Source organism: Lutra lutra, chromosome 8 (assembly GCF_902655055.1).
Source record: "Lutra lutra chromosome 8, mLutLut1.2, whole genome shotgun sequence".
In the NCBI taxonomy this organism is placed as follows: domain Eukaryota; kingdom Metazoa; phylum Chordata; class Mammalia; order Carnivora; family Mustelidae; genus Lutra; species Lutra lutra.
The window spans coordinates 56,697,853-56,716,286 of NC_062285.1; the positions used below are offsets into that span (position 1 = coordinate 56,697,853).

Sequence of the window (18,434 nt, forward strand, 5' to 3'; positions counted from 1 at the left end):
CAACCAGCCTGGGAAAACTCAGCAGGAGCTGGAGATTCAATCACGGTTTATTGACGACCTACTATGTGCTAAGCACAACCTAAGTGCTCCCACAACATCCCCAGGTGACAGACTGTAATTTAGGCCCTGTCACACCTTCCTACCCTCAGACAGGAGCACCAAGTGCACTGCTCTTCCCAGGGCCTCCCTCCCTCCCTAGCCACTAACTACTCTTTCCCAACAGAGAGGCCCCTGTCACTCCACCTCCTGCCTCAGACCTTCTCCCCCTCCGGGATTTTCCAGCCTCATGGGGAGCTGTGGCCTTCCATTTCTGGCTGTGGAGTCCCAGGAGAAGATGCTTTGTCCCCCTTCCCCCAATGCAACAGAGATAAAAATCTGGCATGGGGGGTGGGTGGGGACTGGCTCCTGGGCTGGGTGGGTTCCAGTGACCAGAAGACGTGAAAGTGCCCCGAGCTCATCTGAGGACCCAGCAGGTCCCTCTCACTTTCTGTTTTCACCCAGTTTCACTTCCTGGTTGTGCTGTGGGCCTTGCACAACTTGGGCAGACAGGCCTGGGAAAGTGCCACTGTGGCTGGTGGAAGCAGCACGCAGGCTGCCTGGGGAGGTTGTGCTGGGTCATTCAAAGCAGGAGGGAGGAGGCTGTACTTTTGTCACCTCCTGGGGAAAACAGGGTCCTTCTCCACTGCGGCCTGAGGGCAGAGATGCTAGGTCTTCCAAGCTTGAAACTGTCCTTGTCCCTAGGCTGAGCGTCCCCATCCCCCAACCCTCAGGCTCTACTTTCAATCCACTGACCTCCAGCCCATCCACCCACCCAGGGTTTGGGGTAACCTCTTCATGGCACGGACCTACACCCTTGACACGGCCAAATGCTGAACTTTCCATGTGTTTCTCCACAGCCACCAGGTTCTTCCTAGACACACACTGTCTGGGGCCTAGCCAAGGCTATGGGCCCAGGCCAGGGGCCAGTGGAGAGCAGGAATCTGGGTGCTGGAGGCTTGCTGGCCAGAGCCAAATGTCTTCTGAGCCTTGGAGGCCCTGCAGGAAGCCAGCCCTCAGTCCTTCTCAGCCCTGGAACAGAGAGGCTAAGCCACAGAGTGGGTTGAGTGGCCTGCCAAAAGGCCCAGGGCTGTCTGAATCCAAGGATGGCCACTGGTTTGAGTTAAAGTGGGAAGTGGAGCTTGTAGAATTTGTCTAGGAGAACTTTCAGGCACTCCTGGCCTCAGATTAAGTCATTTTCAAGTCCCCACCTTGAGGCAAACTACCAGGGCTGGGCAAAAGGAGCAGAAGGAACAGATGAACTGACTGACCCCTGACACAGGCTGAAATGTCAAAGAAAATTAGAGCTGACAAAATCTCAAAGGACATCAGGACCGAATCTTGCAATAGGTAGATGAGGGAACAAAGGTTCCAGACCATGAAGACTTCATTCTTGTCCCGTAGAGCAATTGCCCAGGACCAGAACATGGGTCTCCTGACTCCCAGCTGAGCCTTTCCCCAGCTGTGCTTGGCTTCAGCATCTCCCCGTTGTTCTGAAGGTCCTGGGCCTCCCCAATCTGACCAACTACCTCTCCACAGTCCTCCAACCCAGCCACGCCTGCAGCAGGATTCCTTGGGTTTAATGCCCTAAGTAGTGAGCTAGGGAGGGCATGGGGAAGGGGCCCAGGATCAGGCCCCAGCTCTCCCAGGCGGATGGTGCTGGGCTGGTGGGGTCCTGCCCAGGAGACAGAGGCCCCAGACAAGCCCACAGAGAGGAAATGATGGACTGTGGGTGTGGGGCTGATGCCAGAGGCAGGATGCATCCTGAAGGCTAGAGAGAACCCTGCGTCACCCTGGCAGCTCTGGTGGGGCAGCGGGGTTGACCGAGGGCAGGGGGAAAAGTGCAGGCCTGGGCTCCGGGCCGGCGACTGGGATTCCCTGGCCTGGCCACCCTGGCTCTGGGGCCTCTTTCGCATCCTGTCCTGGGGGTGGTAGGGACTGCACCGGGGCATGAGGGTGAGGAGGGAGCCAGGCGTCAGGGAGCCTGCTGCTTTGAGCAGGCCAGACGGCGGGGGATCGGGTTTCAGCCCAGCTGTATTTTTGGCTGGATGAGCCAAGCCGACAGGCACAGCCGCCCCTGGGCCACCGTCTGCCTCCCCGCCCCACATGCACTGCAGGCAGAGGGGAGTTGGTCGGGCTTCAGGCCTGTGGCTAGTGAATCACTTTGGGCTTCTCGAGACCGTTGCTCAGTTTCTGCAGTGTCTTCTTGATTCGCAGTGCAGTGAGGCGGGCAGAGGGGTTGGGGTACCAGCACTCCCGCATCATCTGAGCCAGGCCTGAGAGGACCTGTTTTGGGGAGGGGGGAGACACAGAGGAGAGGAAGCAGAGACCTGGGTCAGGGGCACCTGGAAATGGAGTGACAAGGAGGACACCCAGAAATGGGGAGACAGAAGCAGGATAGAAAGGAGGAGAGCGTTGAGGAGGGAAAGAGGGAAGCCAGTGTGGTAAGGGAGGGGAGAATGGAAGCAAGGAGGAGAGGAGAGAGAGATGGAAGAGGAAGAGGAAGATGGTGGAGTGAGAAGCAGGTGGAAGGCAACAGGCAGGACGGAAGGACAGCTGCAACCCAGCTCTTCGGGTGCACTCAGGCCCCCTTCTGCGAGGAGGGTCTGTGGAATGCCTTATACCCACCCCCCACCTCCGCCAGGATCCAGGGAAGGGGAGATGTGCAAGCTTAGGGGCCCCTCCATGGCCAGACCCCCGTGCGGAGGGCAGCCTCTCCCAGCACTTCCACCAGCCCCGGCTGGGCCCAGCGGCCACTGGGGGAGTGCCCGTGGAGGAACCCAGCCCAGGGCGCTCAGTGGCCCCAGGGTGAGCCAACCTCAGAACTCAAGCTGCCCCCTGACAGGGAGAGAGGGTGTGTGTATGCAGAGCAGTGCATATATGTGGTTTTTTTATGGATATGCATGTTTTGCAGAAACATACATGTGTCTGTGCACCTATGTGTGTATCCATGTACATTCGCTCTATCCAGAAACATTGATGGAGCACTTATTGTCAGCCAGCCCAGCGACAGATAACAGGGAAGTGAGGAGGCGTGGGAGACATGCTCTTTGTCTGCCCAGGGCTGAGAGTCTGGCATGTCTGTGCACGCCACATATGTATCCGTGAGGATATGTTTGTGTAGAAGCTTGTGCGTGCCTGTATGTGTTTATGTACACATATGTATGTGTCTTACGTATGCATGTAGAGGGTTCTGAGAAAAAAACAAAAACAAACAGCAACAATGAAAGTTCATAGCAAGAAATGCAGCTGAGAGACTCCGACTTTTCGGGCCAGAGGGAAGGTTCTGAACATCCCAGCATAACCCAAATCTCAGGGGTCCACAGGCCAGGGATGGGGGAGGGGGTCCCCAGAGAGGGACCCTGGACTCTATCCTCTGGAACCTCTCCAGGGGAGGCAAAGACCTCAGGCACATGCTCCTGGGGCCAGAACTCCCAGCTGTGAGCCACCACCCCGTGCCACCCCGGTCCCCACCGAGGCCTCACCGGGTCAGCAGCCAGCCGGTTGGGGATGGTGGGGGTCTGCTGATCAACACACACCACCTTCTTCATGTCCTCAAAGCTGGGGTCATTGGGCACCACATCATAGAAGGGTGGCCTGTAGTCCTCCACAATGCCTGAGGATGGAGGGGGGATGGGACTGTCACTTGTCACCCCAGGAAGGCTCCATGCCACCCCAAGGAGAGCCCTGCCCACCTTCTGTCCCAAGTTCCAGAAAACCAGCTATCTGACCCAAGCTAACCCTGAAGGGGCCTCTAAAATATAATCAATATGTTTACAAATAGTAAGAATTATGACTATTGATGGCACGCCTGGGTGGCTCAGTGGGTTAAGCCTCTGCCTTCAGCTCAGGTCATGATCTCAGGGTCCTGGGATCAAGCCCTGCATCGGGCTCTCTGCTCAGCGGGGAGCCTGCTTCCCTGCCCCTTCCCCCTCCTGCCTCTCTGCCTACTTGTGATCCCTCTCTCTCTGTGTGTGAAATAAATAAATAAAATCTTTAAAAAAAAAAAGAACTATGACTATTGAACTTGCACTCCCCAGAAGATGCCAGCCACTGTGTTATAAATACTTTCGTGCTCCCCCTTCTTCATCTTTGTCACAACCCCCTGGGTATTATTGTGACCTCTAGCTTACAGATGAAGAGACTGATGCTCAGGGAAGGTAAGCCCAAGGTTACACCACTAGTAAGGGCAGAGTCCAGACTTAAACTCATCTCATCAGATTCCTAGGCTGGACCTCATTATAGTCTCTCCGTGGCTGCCTCCCACCCAGGGCCCAGGCACTGCTCCCAGGTCCCTACTCTCCCAGATGCCTGATAAAAACGTTTACTGGGGGCGCCTGTGTGGCTCAGTCATCAAGCGTCTGCCTCCGGCTCAGGTCATGATCCCAGGAGCCTGGGATCAAGTCCCACATCGGGCTCCCTGCTCAGCAGGAAGCCTGCATCTCCCTCTCCCACTCCCCCTGCTTGTGTTCCTTCTCTCGCTGTGTCTCTGTCAAATAAATAAATAAAATCTTTAAAAACAAAAACAAAACACATTTACTGGCCACGTATGCTGTGCAGGGTGCTGTCCTAACTTCACAGCATTCAATCCTCACAACAACCCTGTGAGATAAGTCATACTATTAGCTCCACTTTATGAACAATGGAACCAAGGCCAGAGGGGTGAAGAAACTTGGTGAAAATCACACAGGTAAGTAAGTGACGGATTTAAGTGAGCCCTGACGCTCTAACCAAAGCCCACGCTCTTGACCTCCGAGCTCTGCTCACGGCAGGAGAGCTGGCCTACTGCTGGGGGACGATGTGGCACAAGAAGAAAGGGGTTTTTACCCAAGTCCACATAACAGCCACCCCTGTCAACGACAGCACAGGCCTCGCTGCCCCCTCACCAGCGCCGCTCCTCCCCAACATCCCTTACCAGGAACCTTCTGGAAAACGCTGCCTGCAGAGCTGCGGACAGCTCAGGCAGAAGAGGCCAGAACCAGAGAAGGCCCCCCAGACCCCTCCTCCCGCCCCTGCTTCCCAGCCTGAGGTGGGGGGCCATGGCCACACAGTCACAACCTCAGAAGAGCCCTACACCAGCTGTTCTCTCCATGGCGGGCTTCCAGGCCGGCCCCTGTGCCGCTGGAGCCCTAATCAGCACTGCACAGAGGCCTGAGCGTGTCTAATGGGCCTTTAATCAGTGCTGGGGCTGACACCAGATTACAGTGTTTATAATGCACCACGAATCTGTGTGGGGCTGACAGAGCTTCCCTCCGCCCCAGGAGTCTGCAGTCAGCCTCCCCCATCAGCCCTGGCCGGGCCAGCCCTTTCTTTCCACCGGCAGCCTCATCCAAGGGGCCTCGGCTCCTTCCAGGTGCCCCCTGCCCCAGCCAATGTTAGCCTAGGAGTTCACACCTGAGGGGACAGGAATCCGAGCTCCTCGAGAGTCTCCCAGAGGGACTGGTGGGTTACACTCTGCCCTCCACCTGTCAATGCTAAGGGGAAATGAAGCCTGGCCTGGGGGTGGCTACTAGCAGATGCTCAGGAAATGGAAAAGGTCCCTGTCCCCAAGGAAAGGAGCTCCAGTCATATCCTGAGGTTGTCCCCAACCTGTCAGGATAGCCAGCAATCCCTCCCCATAGACAGCCTCCATGGAGACTGACAAGCCTCCCCAGCCTGGTCCAGACCACCACCCAATATCCATCCACCCCAGGGCTGGGAAGGCACCGGCCCCAGGGCTACCCCTGTCCCGGCCAGCAGGAACAGGGTCCCTCCACCTACTCCCAGCCCATTCACAGGCACCCGCAGTCATAACGAGGCAGCGATAAGCAGGCAGTGTAGACGCTATTCTATCCTGCATTTTTGCAGCAAAGAAACCACGGACCCAGAGTCCAACAGTCTGGATTTCAGACCCCGGCGCTGCCTCCAGCCCTCAGTAATTCTGTACCTCAGTACCTTCACCTGGGAAATGGGGACGATACTGTGTCAGGCATTCGTTACTACAATAAATTGCCATGAATATTTACCGAGCCCCAGAATAGCTTCAGATACTATCCTGGGATTATCCCAACAACTTGAGCTGTCTTCATTCCTCTTTTCAAATGAAACTGAGACACAGAGAGGTTAAGTAACCTGCCCATGGTCAGTGGCAAGGTCAGGAACGGAGCCCAGGTGGTGTGATTCCCAACCCACGCTCTTAACCACGAAGTGACACCACCCCCTGCCAACACGGGACGATGTACTAGGATAATACATGGATATAACATGTTTAAGCTCAATAAAAGTTAGCCGCTACTGATATTTCTGTTATTATCCAGGATTTCACAGCCAGACTTACAGACTCCCAGAGTCACACCTTAAAAGGTCACTCAGTTGAACCCTCAGGCCATGGACACCATCTGTGGCAGGAGGCCCCTGTCTCCTGCCTGTCCGCCTGTCTATCCATCTGCCCCAGGCCCCTTCCCCAACCCTGCGCAGGGCAGGCCCTCACCGTTGACAATGGTCCGACGGGCAATCTCCCATAGCACCAGGCCAAAGGCCCAGATGTCTGTCCACTTGTAGGACTCGAAGCAGTCGGTGCGGATCTGTTCTTCCAGCACCTCGGGGGCCATGTACCGCTTGGTGCCCACTCGTGGGTTGTTCCCGATGTCCAGGTAATCACTACCCTGGGAGTGCATCACAGCTAGGCCTGTGGGGACCGGGCCTGTCACTCCTGCCACTCATCCGAGCCCCAGACTCCGGGGTGGCCCCGGAAGCTGGGGTGCAGGAGGCGAGGAGGGCATGGAGAGAGATGGTGGGACATGGAGCAGCAGGCAGACGGACACCTGCCCGGAGGCCGGCTGGGAGACTGCACCCCCGGGCCCACCTGTCCCTGGTATGCTTGGCTTGTGTAGCCCTCCTGCTAGGTGCCCAAGTGCCCAGAGAGATGTGAGTCGGCAAAGCAGGCGTTATTGTGCCCATTTCACAGAGCAGAACCCCGAGGCCCGGTGAGGGGAGCAATGCAGTCAAGTGAAGCCAGGGGGACAACCCAGGTTCCTGGTACCCTGCCCCTTTCTCCCAAGTCCTGGAGCCCAGGCGGTACGCCAGGAGGAGTCTGGGCTTTCAAAGCCGCCAGGCAACTCGCAGGGCTCTTGCAGAGGTGAAATAGACAACCCAAGCGCCAGGAGGTTTTAAAGCACTGATCAGAAGCATCATTGTCAACACACACACACACACACACACACACAGGACAAAGCGGGGAGGGAGGGTGCTCGAGCCCGCGCCCGGCCGGCGCCCACCCCTGCCCAGCAGCTCACCCAGGTCAGCGATGCAGCACTGCAGGTTGCTCTTGACCAGGACGTTGCGGCTTTTGAGGTCTCGGTGGGCGATGGCTGGCTTGCCCTGCGTGCCAAAGATCTCCACGTGCAGGTGAGCCAGGCCGCAGGCAGCCGACACAGCTAGCCTCAGGGCCAGCTGCGGCTCCAGTGTCTGCCTCTGAAGAAAGTCGTAGAGGGAGCCGTGCTCGTGGTAGTGCGTGATGAGCCACAGCTGCGTGCTTGAGTTGCGGGAGGTCATGTCTGAGGCGATAAAGCCTATGGGCAGAGGGTCCATAGATGGCTCAGCAGAGGGGCAAGGGAGAAAGGAGGCTGGACTAATTGGGGTCAGGGTCAGGGCTGGGGATGGGGGTGGAGGCTGGTCTGGCTTAGGTCGGAGAGGGAGCTGGAGTCAGAGGTCGGGGCTGAGGGGCTGACAGGTGTCCTTCAGGACTAGGTCAGTGTCACCAGGCCTGACTAGGTCAGGGACTCCAGCCCTGAGGGCAGAGGGCTGAAAGCCCCGGGTCTGGCTTAGTATTCCCAACTTACCAAGGATGTTGTCGTGTCTGAGCAGCACTGTATTATAGATCTCAGTCTCCCGGAACCAGGACTGTTCATCCCTTGAAGAGAAGATCTTGACGGCCACGCTTTCACCATGCCACAGGCCACGCCACACTTCGCCGTAGCGACCCTTGCCTGATCCAAAGGTGGATCACATATGGTCACATATGGGCACGCACAGCCCTTGGGCATGGGGAACCCCAGAAGAAACCCCCATCTTGATGCTGCACTGACCCCAACTGCAAAATCCTGATGTTTGTTTCCTTAGTCCAGCCCCAGCCCCATTTGCCTGGCTACCCCAGCACCTGCAGAAGGTCTTGCCCTGACCCCTCTCTGGGCCACTTCCTACCCAGCAGAATTCCCACTCGGGACCTGGCCCTGCCTGTGACTTGGAGGCCAAGAGCTTGCTCACTCCTGCAAGCTCACAGGAGCCCTCAGTCCCACCTCCCCTCCACGGCTCACCTACACACTCCACGAGGGCCACCTGCCGTGCCACTGTCCTTTGCACCAGGAAGGGGAGTCCTGAGCCACTGCCCGTGGTGCAATCACTGTCCAGGAGATCCTGAGGGATACGGACAGGCCACTGATGGGCTGCACCACCTGGCCCAGGCCATTTCTTCCTCCTTAAGCTGGGACCCACTACTGTCCTCACATGCTCCTCACTCGCCCAGCAACCCCCACCCCCAGATCTTTGAGTGCGATTGCACCTTTCTTGGTTACTTGTCCCTCGGCACCCCCTTTGGTTCTATGGCTCCTGTCTCCCCCCCCCCCCAACCCGCATGCCAGGTTCTCCCAAGCCCATACCCCCAGCATGCTGTCCCCCTGCTCGGATGCCTTCAGGATGAGGCTGGACTCGCCCAGCTCGCTGTGCAGGGCCCGCTGTTTCTCCTGCCTCCGCCGGACATGCCACAGGCCCAGGGCCCCCAAGGCCCCCAGGGCCAACAAGGCCAGCACGGGGCCCAGGATCAGAGGCAGCTGGCCATCTACCTTCGGCTGCTCCGGAGGAATTTGGGTGGCTGGTAGAGGGGGACACGGAGGCCCAGCTACCACCAAGCCAGATCCCCCCGCCTGGCCACTCTGCCAGTCAGATCCCAGGGTCCTGCCTCCCCTCCTCCCACCACCCCTCCTTGCCAGAGTGTGAGGTGGGAGCAGGGCGGGGAGGAAGGGTCAGAGAGGATGGGGAGGGCCGGCCAGGGCAGCCGCACGTACCCTCCAGGACCAGGGACACGTTGTGGTTGCAGAGGCTGCTGTAGCAGCAGTAATGGTTGACGAACTCGGTGGGGCGCCCCCGGCACAGCTCCTCATGCAGGCTCCCGCAGCCCCGGTGCTCCTGCGGCTGCCGGCCCTCCTCCCGCACCAGCACGACCGTGCACCAGAGCCCCTGGCAGGTAGGCCCCCTGCACTGTGGGCTCTCACAGGTGCAGGTGACCAGCGGGCCCCGAGAGGGCTTCATGGGGTCACCTGTGAGACACACTGGAAGCTCAGCCACTCTGGGCCCCACTCCTAGGCTGGGCCTCACACCCGTGTCCGTCACGTTGCCCCTCCCTTCTGGCCTCTCAAACACAACCCCTGAGGCCTTGCTCCTTTAGTCCCATCCTTAGATCATCCTTCCTTCTAGAACCTTACCCTCTGACATGATGAGAACCAGGCTACTGTCCCCTCCCTGATCCTACGACCTTCCCTTTGGGTTCTAGGCCCAGCTCTGGCCCCCAGCCCCAACCCTGAGTGCTCTCCCAGGCCCTCCCTGTCAACGTCCCCACTCTCTGCACCCTCCAGATAGAGGTGCCCAACATGGAGGCCAGTAGAGCATCAGCCCATGGGTTTGCATCAGAAGGACACAAAGGAGGGCTGGGGTAGCAGGGGGCTTACTCTAACTAAGCCTGCCTCCCACCCTCCAGCCAAGCTCCTAAGTAGCCCCTCTCTCTAGCTCCTCAAATTCAGCCCCAGCAAGAGCTGAACCCAGCCAGTTCTTTCCCCATTCCAGCCCCTGTCCCCTACCTGCTTCCCTAGTACTTACTCTGGGTCAGGCCCAAGGCCATCAGGAACATCAGAAGGCCTCTCCTGGGGGGGTCCAAGATCATGGTCCCTGAAGAGGAGAGGGGGTGCAGTAAGGTCTGTGAAATGTGATCCCCTCGGAGTTTTCAGCCACTGACTGTGGGTCCCTCCCACCCAGAGGAAATTACTGGGAGTTTTTGGGGGGGGCAGGGAGGCCTCCTCTCTACTCCCTGTGTCTGGCTTTGGGGCGGGGCCTACAGGGGAAGTCCTGGTTCACTTCCCCATGGAAACCATCCTGTTAGGGGTAGAGGGTGGGGGAGCCATGCTTAAGTGACAGAGAGTTTGGGGGACTCCCAGCTCTTTACCCCTGCTTCTGAGTTCAGACTGGAGGGCAGAGAGGGCATGGGGCCGGGGTGCAAGGAGCTTCTCTTCAGCAGTCCCCCCCACCCGTCGGTCCTCTGCTCCTGCCCATCCCCTCCCTGTCCACCCCTTTCCCAGTGCCCCCACCCCCCCCCCACCCCCGGCACTGGCTGCCTCAAATATAAACAGGCTCCTGTCTTCACTTCCTGCCATTCAGGGTCCCGCCAAGCTGGGAACAGGAATCAAGATTGTTTAGATTGGGGTCTGGATAGAACAGGCAGGAGTCACGCACAGTAAAGAGCTCCGGGTGTGTTCTCAGGGCAGGCTGGGGTGGCTACAGGGTCTGGAAGAGCCACTTGCAGCTGGGACCGCCCCATGACAGAATTCTAGGGTGACACCTTGGGAACCACAAAGCCCAGCTCCTTATTTTAGAAAAGATAGAGATTAAACCTCAGACAGCCCAGGAGACTCGTCCAAGGTCAAACTTGTCCAAGGTCAGTGGCAGTAACAAGAGTACACCCCAGGTGTTCAGACTCCCAGGCCACTGCTTCCTCCATTCTGTCTCCCAATCCAGGTGACAGCCTGGGTCTGAGTCCTCTGGGCTATAACAACCGTACAGATCTTGAACAGCGCTGGCTCACACCAGGTGCAAGGAAACCCCTCTACACATCACCAGAGTATAAGGCACCCACTCTGAGCCATTCCCTGGCCCCTCCCTTCCCTCTCCTTGCTGTCCTGGGAAGGGGTGGGGGTAGGGCCAGTGAACGTGGGAGGGGAAGTGAAACATTCTTAGGCACTGAATGTTTGACCTTCCATGGCTGGTTAAGGTTGAACTTTTCCAGAAGTGTGGTAGAGAGGGTTAGGGAAGTAATTCTGATCTAGGATAGTCCCCAACCCAGGTCGCAAACCATCTAGTGCTCCAGAAGTCACGCCCTTCTTCATTTCTCAAAGGCTGAGAACAAGAGGATAAGGGCTGACACACTGCAGCAAGGACTGAGGGCAGACAGCAAGAAGGACTTTCTGAATGGTGGCGAGGGTGCGGGTGTGTGCTTGGCGACTGGATCCCCAGGCAGGAGCAGCTAACACGAGGGAGTGGGAGTGACTTCTGGCATAACCCAGGGAGGTTGGGAAGGCTGGCTGTCTGGCCACATGGGCTTTGGCAGGCCCATAGTCTAAGAATGGTACCAAATGAAGCTCCATGGTGTTGAGGCCCTGAGGGTAGGATGGTTCGGGGCGATGTGTGTGGCTCATGGGCCTCTCTGGCTGGTGGCAGCTCTGGCCTTCCTGCCTGGGCTTCCTCTGCCCCAGAGGCCCAGGGCTGGGGGAGGAAACAGAGCCTTGGGCTGCTGCAGTTGTGTCCCCAGTCTCTTGCCTGACCTCTTGCCCCCACACCCCCCCTCCCCGCCGGGCAGGCAGTGAGGACTCTGTCCAGCAGTGCAACTGGTAGCTGGAGAAGGAGCTCCAGAGGAGCTGAATTTGTCGCCTGTGGTAGGGGTGGGGAAGCCATCCGTGGAAGCCTTTGTTTCCCAGAGAGCAGCTAAGGAGAAAGCACAGGGTAGGAAAGAAAGGGTGGATAACTGGAAGGATGAAGTCAGGCATCCTTTTCAGATCCTGTACCCATGCGTCCACTTCTCTGACTTTGCCCCAGTGTACCCCCCTTACCTACTTTATTACTCATTAGAATTGCTTGAAGTACTTCGTTAGAAATGCACATTTTTTGGCCTTACTCGCCCCCCTTCCAAATTCTGACTTCAGTCCATCTGGGACCAGCAAGAAGCATGCATTTTTAAAAAGGTCTCCAGGTAATTCTCATCAGTTGGCATGGGTACCACCCCCTGAGAAACGTGCCCTACATGGGGCTAAATCCGGGCCACTTTTCATTTCGCTGTGTGGGCCCTGCTGGGTCAGGGACCAGGGTGCAGAGGGCGGAGATTCACTCCCACCAGGGCACCTCCCCTCCCCAGCTGGAGGAGCCCCTGCAGAGGTGAGGGCGGGGTGAGGGCTTTGTTCTCCAGCTTCCCAGGCTCAGCCACAGTGCAGGGAGAGCCTGGCAGCATTTGCAGAATCCACCTCTGGTTGAATCTCGGGAATATGGGGGAGTAAAACAGGGATTCTCCCTCCAGCTTTTAGCCAGGCCCAGCATGGAGCGAAGTACAGGAGGGTCCTATGTCCAGACCAGTCTGAACTCCCAGCGACCCTGACGGATCTGCCCTGAGACCTGACTCCAGCACAGACTCCCCAAGGCGGGTGCATCCCTCCACTTCGAAGCTGGAAGATCTGTGGACAGAAGCAGCGCCGCTGTGGGGCAGAGATCCCAGGTGCCAAGCTAATTTCAAATGTTAACTTACCACCATGAAAGCCTTCCTGATAAGAATTGACTGTCTCTGAATACTATCCATGGGCCAAGGACTCAGTTTTCACGGTTAATCTCATTTAATCCTGGCAACCACCCAGTGGGGAAACTGAGGCTCAGGAACATTAACTTTCTTGCCTGCAGTCACCACCTGGTCCTGACCAACTTACGCTGCTGGGAATAAATCCTCCCTTGGACATTTCCTGTCTCCAATTCCTTGGTATTCAGTGAGTCCCTCAAAGGCAGAAAGAGAGCAAGTGGGGTTTGCGGACAGTAACAGATGGCACACAGCTGTTGTTATCGCCGGGTGCCCGATGCGGGTTTGTTTAGATGTGAAGACAGAAATCATCTGCTTGCTGTAGGCTTGGTCTTAAGTGGAAGAACCAGAGTCAGGGTGCGCCCAGAAGGTGGCTGTCATTCTGCTTCTCCCCAGCACACTCTAGGAATTGTCACAGGGCTGGAAGAGCCTCGCTTGGCATGTCAACAGGTCTTAGCCAAACAGCACGGACTAGCTGCCCTTCCCATACACACAACACTTTCAACGGCATCATCTCCCTGGCCCTTCACGGCCAGGGTGATGGAACATCAGGCCTGAATCTTAGGGCCAGACAGAAAGCGCAGGCAGCACCAGACAGCACAGGGGTCAGGGTTCAAATCCTGCCTCTGCCTGAGTTCAAATCCTGCCTCTGCCACTTAGAGCTATGAGATGTGGGGCAAGTTACTTCAACTTTCTGAGGCTTAGGCTTCCCTACCAAAAAAAAAAAAAAAAAATGAGAATAAGAAGAGTGCTCATTTCAGGGGTACGCTGTACTTATTTAGCAGAAAACTAAGTGATATACAGTTAGCGCCTAATAAATGCCACCCAAAATGTAATAGCACCATTTACACCATCCATGGGGCTTTGGACAAGTGGCGCAGGTCCAAAACTCTTTCCCTTTCAGGAGGATGGGCGTAATAAACCTGTCTTGCTAAACTGTGGCCAGGATGACATGAGAGAAATGGAGCTCAGTGCACATCTAAGACTACATAGTAGGTACTCAATAAACGGTAGCGATTTTTACCACCCCATGAGATGGGAGGTGAGAGGGATCAGGGCAAATGGGGCAGAGAGGGATCAGAGAGGACAGAGCCTGACTCATCCAGAAACCCCTCCTATAGAGAGGCCAAGGGCTAGAGTCCACTATGCCCTTGTCGTTCAAGAAGAAAAGGGGGTGGGTGGCCAGGCCAGAGATGCTCTTAACAGCACTGACCTCCAGGGCCAGCCCGGGGTGCCAGCCTGCAGGGAGATTGGGAAAGCCTCTGGCCTGGATGCCTAGGGAAGACCATGGCATGGGGATTATCTGACCCTGTAGGGTTTGGAGGTGAGGTTTCTTTGAGGGAATTACAGTGGCAGGTGCCTTAAGCAAGAGCTGTAGAGGCTGCTCCGGGAAAGTTGGGCTTCCAGGGGACGCTCAGGAAGTAGACACTCCCTCCCAGGTGAAGGCAGCTGCCTGGACAGACTCGGGGGTCCCCTGTCTGGGAAGAAGAGCAGGAATCCCTTCTGCCCATTTACAGATGAGGCTAGGGGAACAGAGAAGTGAAGTGACTAGCCCCAGGAGCCAGAAGTTTTCTGATTCCCAGCCCGATTTCGGCCCAGTCTGTTCCAGTCTCAGATGGGGTCACGCGCAGATGTGCGGGGAAGGTGAGGGGCAGCTCGCCCCAGCGAGGAGCGGGACTGACCCTACGGCGACCTCTTTGAGACGCTCTCTGGGATCTGCCCCAAGAAGGGCCTCTGCAGGGTTGAGGGGCGGGGGTCAGGCGGCCCGCGGACCTGGACTCACCTCTGGACCCGCCCTGCAGGCAGCGGGCCGGGCACGTCCCCTCCCCGGCGGAGGCCGAGGTAGCCCGGCGAGCGCTGGACGGCGGCGCGGGTCGTGTGCGGCCCGGGACGGCGCTGGGACCCGGGAGGGGCTCGCTCGGCGCGGATGGCGCGGCGGCCTCCCGGGGCTGGGAAAGGGGCTGGAGCAAAAATGTTTCTTATTCCAGCGTCTTCCTGCCTGGCCCGGCTCCACCACTCCCTCCTAATAAACCGTTTCCTATTGCCCAACTAGCCGACGGGCGGCCAGCTCGCCCCTTGCTGGGGCCGCAGGGCCCGGACCATCCCCCGCATGGCTCCCAAACCCCGAGGGCAGCCGCCCCCCGCGGCCGCCCCTCCACACCCCGCCCCGGGATCGCGGCTGCGTCCCGGCCCGAGCCTCCCACATCCGCCTCCCCGAGGGGGCGGGCCTTGGACTCGGGCCGCGGGGGTCTCGTGGGGACCAGACCCGAGCCATGGGGCCAGGAGCCGAGGCTGGAGGCACGATCTGAGGGTCCAACCGAGGAGGGGATGGAGGGGGAGGCGGCCCCTCGCGCTCTGAGCCGTGGAGGGGGCGGCCTGGAATCCGGGACTGGAAGGGGGGCACCGAGGGAAGGACCGCGGGGAGACGGGGGAGGGGGGTGTCAGGGGAGGTGACGTACCTGTCCTCCCACCCTCAAGTCTCTGGTCCCGGGGCTAGAAGGAGCAGCCCGGGCAGAGTTTGGGGCTGGCAGGGTCCGAAATATTTTAGCCCCGCCCTCTCCGCCCCCTACCCCCGCCCCCAAGGACTCCCCACTCGGTCCAAATCCCTCAGCCTCCTCCCTCTTGCCCCTTCACCCCCTCTTGTTCACTCCCCTCTTCCGCAGGCTCCCTGGCTCTGCGCAGAGTAAACAGGCCCCATGGGACTGCTCTGGGTCAGTGGTGAGAACAGTGGAACCCCTCCAGCCACAGCACAGCTCAGCGACAAGGATGCCTCTCCCTACAAGGCTTGGCCCGATGGAGGGAGAGGCTAGGAACGGCCTTGGGACTGCCCCCTTCCAGGCAGGCCCCTCACCCCACCAAATGGAGATGGGGACTGGAACCTATGTGGGGACACTGGTGGGACAAGGCAGACAAGGCTCTGGGGAGGGGAGCAGAATGGCTTCTCCCCCAGAGAGAGACTTGCTCTTCCTCCAGATTCCTTTACAGAGGCTCAGAACACTGACATCATCGGCTTGCTTTGCTCCAACCACTGGGAGCACCCTGAAGGCAGGACTTCATTTCTAGGGTCCTCCTTACCCACAAAGACCCTGAAGTCTGGGAATTCAGACTAGTTGCGTAACCTCAGACAAGTGACACCTCTCCACACCTCACACCCCCGTCTGCTAAATGGGCATAATCAACAGGGCCAGTCTCACAGGGCTATCGTGAAAATGAAGGCAATGATGCTTATCCTAGTGCAGAGTAAAAATGCTAGCTGGCATCAAAGAACATGTTAAATTAATAAATAAAAAAGCTGGGGTGGAGGTAGCCTCGGAGCCAAGCGGAAAGAGCAGGTATTGGAAGCCGAAGTGAACCTCTAAGGTGTCTTCCTCTATGAAGATTGTGTAAAATGGGCCAGGGACCCCCACCCTCTCCTGGGAATAGAGGCTGGGGGGACATCAGCCAAAGGCTCAGCCAGCCATCAACTGCTGACTGACCTCACTTCCTCTGCTGAAACCCTCCCCAGCCCCCACCCCACAGCTGCTTCACAGCTCCGGGAGCATTGTGAATTCCAGAACCAAGGCACACCCAAATTTCAGTGTCAGGATAGAGCTGTGTCCTGCAGCCAATAGGAAGTACTATGGGATTACCGTATCTGCTCTTCCAGATTATAGCGGCCACTTCGGAGTGTGGCCTCCTGTCCATCTCTCATACCCACTCTCCCCCCGCCCTGCTCTGGCTTCTGATAAACTTCTCCCAATCCCAGCCCATGGATCTCTGTTCTGGGAGGTGGAAGTGGGGGCTTCCCCAAGGGAAGCATTCAGTCTGAGACATACAGCGAACACTGAAATAGTGACACGGCTAGGTCTGAGTTGCTGGTGAGAGTCAGTGGGGATGGGGAACTTTATCTGAAACAGATGAAGAAGGGTTGGATTTGGAGGAGGAATGCAGGGCCCCATGGGGAACTGGGGAACCCCCACCTCGCCAGAGCGCTGAGCCCCCTGGATCCCGACTAGGGCTCTCTCAGGCTTCCTGTGACTCTCATGGGTTCTAGAGCACCCGGAGAACCAGGGGAAGGCACCAGAGAGGGGATGCAGAGTTGGAGAAAGCCCTGGAGACTCAGCCCAATGAGGAAAGGGAAAAGGAATCACAAACTGTGTCCAAGTGTACAAGATTAATTACTCAGAAGACCAGCTGTTCCCCATATTCAGTGAGGACAGAACAAGAGGAAACATGCTGAAAGGGCTATGATTTGAATTTACATATTCAGAAGAATTTCCCAACGGTGTGTGAAACAGAGTCCTCGAGATCCTAGGGAGGCACGTGAGGTGAACCTCCAGGAGATTTTGATCTGTGGAAGGCAGGTCACGTGGAGTCCCACATGGGAGCAGATTGGACAATTTGTGCTTTCAGGCCCAGCTATGAGTATCAGGTTCTTGACACCAGGGCGCGGCGAGCGGCGCGGGTATTAGACCCACGCAGATGGACAGGACCCCACGCTTGGCTTAATGCTCTGCCTTTGCCATTTTGAAATTCTTAATCATGTTTGAACGAGGGGCCTGCCATTTTCATTTTGCACTGGGCCCCACAGATTATGTAGCTGATTCTGCACCAGGATGAGTAGGAAGAAAAAACAAGGGTGGGCGGGGAGGGGCGCTGAATTAGCAGAGAGGGTGAGCTGGGCTTTGCTTCATTTAAATTGCGGAGTGGGAGATTTAGATCAGCCAACCTAGGGATTTTTCAAATGCAAGAAACATGGAAACAGTAGAACCAGGTTCTGCTACCTGAGGACGAAGAATAACCAGAAGAACTGTGGGTCTCCTTTAGGAGAGAAGTAGGGCAGATACCTGCGAATTCCGTTTGTCCATTTATTCAACACAGAGGACAGAGCAAGCTTTGTGGGCTGGACACGGCCTGAGTTTTGCCTGGAGGGGGAGGGAGAAGCGACCTCTCCAGGTCTCCTTCAGCTCTGAGCGGAAGCACCATCGAGATCGTGTCCCAAAGGCAACACTAAACCAGGGGTCAGGGGGCCTGGGTTTCGGGCCTAGATCACCTCTCTGGGCCTCAGTTTCTTCCTCTGGACACTGAGAGGTTTAAACCAGATACTTCCGAAGGTCGTGCTCGTTTGGTTCTACAATTCAGAAAATGGTCTGGTCCCACCCGGCCGGTCCATCACGGCTCCTGTGGAAAGGCGACATGGCTGGTGCTAAGGTCCGGGGAGGGCACAGCAGCCAGAGCCCACCCAGCCCTCCAGGAAGAGGCTGGCAAGGAAGGGGCCGGATTGCCAGACTTGGAGCCACGGAGTCACCTTCCTCTTCAGCTCCTCCAGGATGTCCCCTAGGTGGGTTCATCCGCTCCTCGCCTACCCCTGGGCCATCAGGATGACTCATCCCAGGATGGAAGCCCTGAAGGAAGGGATAGCATGTCAGGACAGCAGGTCTGAGACTGGGCGGTGCCCACACAATGGCTCAGGGTGAGTTGGCCTATGGGGCAGCCTGGGGCTCTGCTCCAGCACCACCCCCTCCCCGGCAAGCCAGTGACCTCTGCACTGCCCCTCCCCACAAGCCCCCTCAAGGCTCTGACTTGTCCCCCAAACCAGCCACACTGCTGTGGGAAAGAGTCCTGGGCTTGGACTTGGAACGTCCGCACGCGAGCCTTCATCTCCACACCTATGCCAGGCGCTGACCGTTCCTTCTCTATCACATTCTCTGCCTAAAGGCAAACGATCTGGGAGAATCCCCTACCAGCTGTAAAACCCACACAGATGTCTGGCTGTGTGCGAGAGGGAGGCTGAGCTGTGGGGTGGGAGAAAGAGCATGAACCGGAAGGCAGGTGATCAGAG

At 57.6% G+C, this 18,434-nt stretch overlaps 1 protein-coding gene across 1 annotated transcript; it reads right to left on the bottom strand.

The window, feature by feature from the left end:
- Positions 1-23: 23 nt before the first annotated feature.
- ACVRL1 (activin A receptor like type 1) lies at positions 24-15,148 on the bottom strand. Its single transcript, XM_047742323.1, has 11 exons — positions 15,073-15,148; positions 14,397-14,574; positions 9,886-9,954; positions 9,078-9,329; positions 8,673-8,884; positions 8,331-8,430; positions 7,857-8,003; positions 7,311-7,586; positions 6,506-6,703; positions 3,522-3,652; positions 24-2,322 (listed from the first exon to the last, which is right to left on the bottom strand). Exons 3-11 carry the CDS (start codon positions 9,947-9,949, stop codon positions 2,188-2,190), a joined length of 1,515 nt encoding a protein of 504 aa, XP_047598279.1. The 5' UTR covers positions 9,950-9,954; positions 14,397-14,574; positions 15,073-15,148; the 3' UTR covers positions 24-2,187.
- Positions 15,149-18,434: the final 3,286 nt, after the last annotated feature.